This window comes from Nicotiana attenuata, unplaced genomic scaffold, assembly GCF_001879085.1.
Source record: "Nicotiana attenuata strain UT unplaced genomic scaffold, NIATTr2, whole genome shotgun sequence".
Classification (NCBI taxonomy): Eukaryota; Viridiplantae; Streptophyta; class Magnoliopsida; order Solanales; family Solanaceae; genus Nicotiana; species Nicotiana attenuata.
Genome location: NW_017670301.1, coordinates 610,581 through 613,434, shown reverse-complemented (window position 1 = coordinate 613,434; position 2,854 = coordinate 610,581). Strand labels below are relative to the sequence as shown.

The 2,854-nt window shown below is 33.6% G+C and overlaps 1 protein-coding gene across 1 annotated transcript; it reads right to left on the bottom strand.

Annotated features, from left to right (window-relative positions):
- Positions 1–250: 250 nt before the first annotated feature.
- On the bottom strand, positions 251–1,160 carry LOC109237480 (protein LIGHT-DEPENDENT SHORT HYPOCOTYLS 4-like). The gene has a single exon (XM_019403792.1). It carries the CDS (start codon positions 1,073–1,075, stop codon positions 482–484), a length of 594 nt encoding a protein of 197 aa, XP_019259337.1. The 5' UTR covers positions 1,076–1,160; the 3' UTR covers positions 251–481.
- Positions 1,161–2,854: the final 1,694 nt, after the last annotated feature.

The window sequence follows — 2,854 nt, the reverse complement described above, 5'->3', positions numbered from 1 at the left end:
TTCCCTACTATTAAAAAATTTGCAAAATATGAACAAAAAGACATGAAACATGATATAGCAAATCTATGAAACAACAAATCATAAATAGGGTTTCAGCCAAGATAGAAAAATATCCATAAAAAATGTTTGGTAGATCTATAGCACAAAATTCACCTACATCTTTTTTTTTTTTTTCCCTTTTAATATAACACCCAGTGCCACTACCACTTCCATTACTATCAGTATCACTTCTAGATCATTTGCATAATAATTAGCTAAAAAAAGTACTGATCAAGATCAGTGTTTCAATTTCCATAAATAGTAACTTGAGAAAGGGTTCCAAATTCCAATTGTTAAAATAGCTAGAAATAGAACATACCATACCTTACGACAACAATAACAACAACAGACTTAGTGTAATCCGATAAGTGGAATATGGTAGTGTGTACGGAGTCTTATCTCTACCTTGTAAAGGCAGAGAGGCTGTTTTTCCGATATATTATTAGCTTGAAGTCGAAGTAGGAAGTGGAAATGCAGCAGAAGATTGTTGTTGTTGTTGTTGTTGAGACGAAGTTGGTTTCTTGCGTTTCTTCTTTTCATAACTTATACCTCTAGCTTTAGCTTGAGAATCACGAACTTCACGAAGATAAAGCCTAACAGCACGAGCACCAAAAGGGTTAGTTTCGGGTTTTCCACCATTTTCTTCATAAGCAGCTCTAAGTCTACCAATTAGTGCATCAAGTGAACCCCAAGCTTGACGTAAAGGACAAGGACAAGGTGCTGGTGGATTTGGGTGTCCGTAAAAAGGACAGAGTTGAGTATGAACCTTAGTTTTTCCGAACTGATCGAGGTATCGAAGGAATTCAAGAACATGTGCACCACTGCAACGAGTAAGAGTAAGAGGTGGTCTATGGTTTCTTAAGTATTGGCCAAAAGTGTTCCAATCTCTGCGTTTTTGGTTTTCATATCGGCTTAGGGTTGTTGGAGAAGAAGAAGAAGATGAAGCTAAGTAATTATTAGCTGCAGAAGAAGTGGATATCATATTGTTGTGGATATTGGCATGGTTTGGAGAATCCACTTCTTGGTTTGACTCCATTATATATCTTTGATCTGTTGTTTTGAGAGATTTATAAAGGGGTGAAAATAAGAAGGGTATAAAGAAGCTAGGAAATGGGCTAAGAACCAATAGATTTATACTCATCTAGGGTTTTTTTAAGTTTGCTTGCTTATGAGCATGTGAGGAGGGCAGAGGCGGATATAGAATTTAAGTTTTATGGGTTTAATTTTTAAGGTTTTTAGTATTAAATCTATTGTATTTTTAATGTTATGAGTTCGTAATGCTATATATTGTAATATTAATAAATTTTTACACATAAATTTATGTTTCGCGACTAAAGTACTGAGTTTAGTTGAACCCAATACCGATACATTGCATCCGCGCCTCATGAGGGGGCCTAGCTACATGCTCGAATAAAATAGAGAAAATTTAAAGAGGGGGGGGGGGTGGTGGTGAACTTTTGTTTGTTTTTCTTGGTTTTTAAGGCAATAATTTGATCAATCCTAGAAAAAAAACCTTTGATGTTTGGGGAGTTGGCTTTTATGGGCTTTGATTTCTGAAAATGTATGCAGATATTGGATGATATTTTTCCTAGAAAAGGGGTCAGCAACTGTAGGCGTCTCCAATTGTGGGTGGGGGGGGGGGGGGTAGGGGAGGGGGGAAGTAATGGTAATTGGTAAGTATAAAGGGGGCCTGGTTAGGGCTTTTGTGGAAATGAAAAGAGGTTGACAGTAAGATGGAAATGATAGATGGAGACAGGAAAAAGCTATACTACTATTTGGGTTAAAAAAAATTGAAGGGAATAATATGATTTTGTTTCTTCATCAGTTAACCTTTTGTGGCAGTGATTGACAATACCTTTGTTAAATGACCAAAATGACCTACTCTTGTTTTTTATTCTTACCGTGTATATGCCGAATTTAAAATTTAAATTTTATGAGTTCAATATTTAAACATTCTTAATATTAAACTCATTGTATCTTTAAAATTATGAATTTGTTTCTGCTATTTATTGTAATTTTAATAAAGTTTTAGTCATAAATTTATGTTATAAGTCGAGAGTATTACCATTTAAATTTTAACCCGGGGTTCAGTGCTCCATCCATCCCTGTATATATATGATGGCTACTCTGCATGTAAAAGTTTCACACTTCAAGCGTCGAGATTTATTTGATCTCTCGGCCTTTCCATTTGGCAAAAGGTAAGTAGGTATCTACATCAAATTTGTAGGTCATACCTTTTTTTGGTCTAATCATTTCTATCTTAAATTTATTTGTTTAATTAATTTAAATTTGCACCGTATAAGGCTCACTAAAGGAAAATCACTTCATACCAAAAAATTATTCAGAGATATATTTAAACAAATGAAAGTGTATTCTCACTAATACTAATTAAACTTTTAGATAAAATATTCACGCACTTCAACACTCTACTTTATAATTCCAATGTGGTTAAAATAAAGGTGGAACGATTACATTCATTAATTTTATTGATTCTTAAAATTCAAATTCGACATATCTGGTTAAAGGTGAAACAAATGCATTCATTACACTACACTCTCGTATGTTGGTCACAGTTACACTAATATTACTTTGAAATTTCTTGGCTTCACGAAGTAAAAGAGAAAATGATCAACTATAGCTTTTCAACTGCTTTTTCAGATTAAGTAAAAATAGTGTTTAACAGTAAAATTCACATGAACTTTGAGGTCTTTAATTAAGATCCTACAGGCTATGATAGTAGAGATCTGTATATTTGAGTCACGGCTTCTTATATCTTCATTATAAGTCATAGCGCAATTAAATTGATTTCTCTTTT

Coding starts and splice junctions, on each gene's coding strand:
- LOC109237480 (XM_019403792.1), bottom strand. CDS start 1,075: ATGGAGTCAAACCAAGAAGTGGATTCTCCAAACCATGCCAATATCCAC.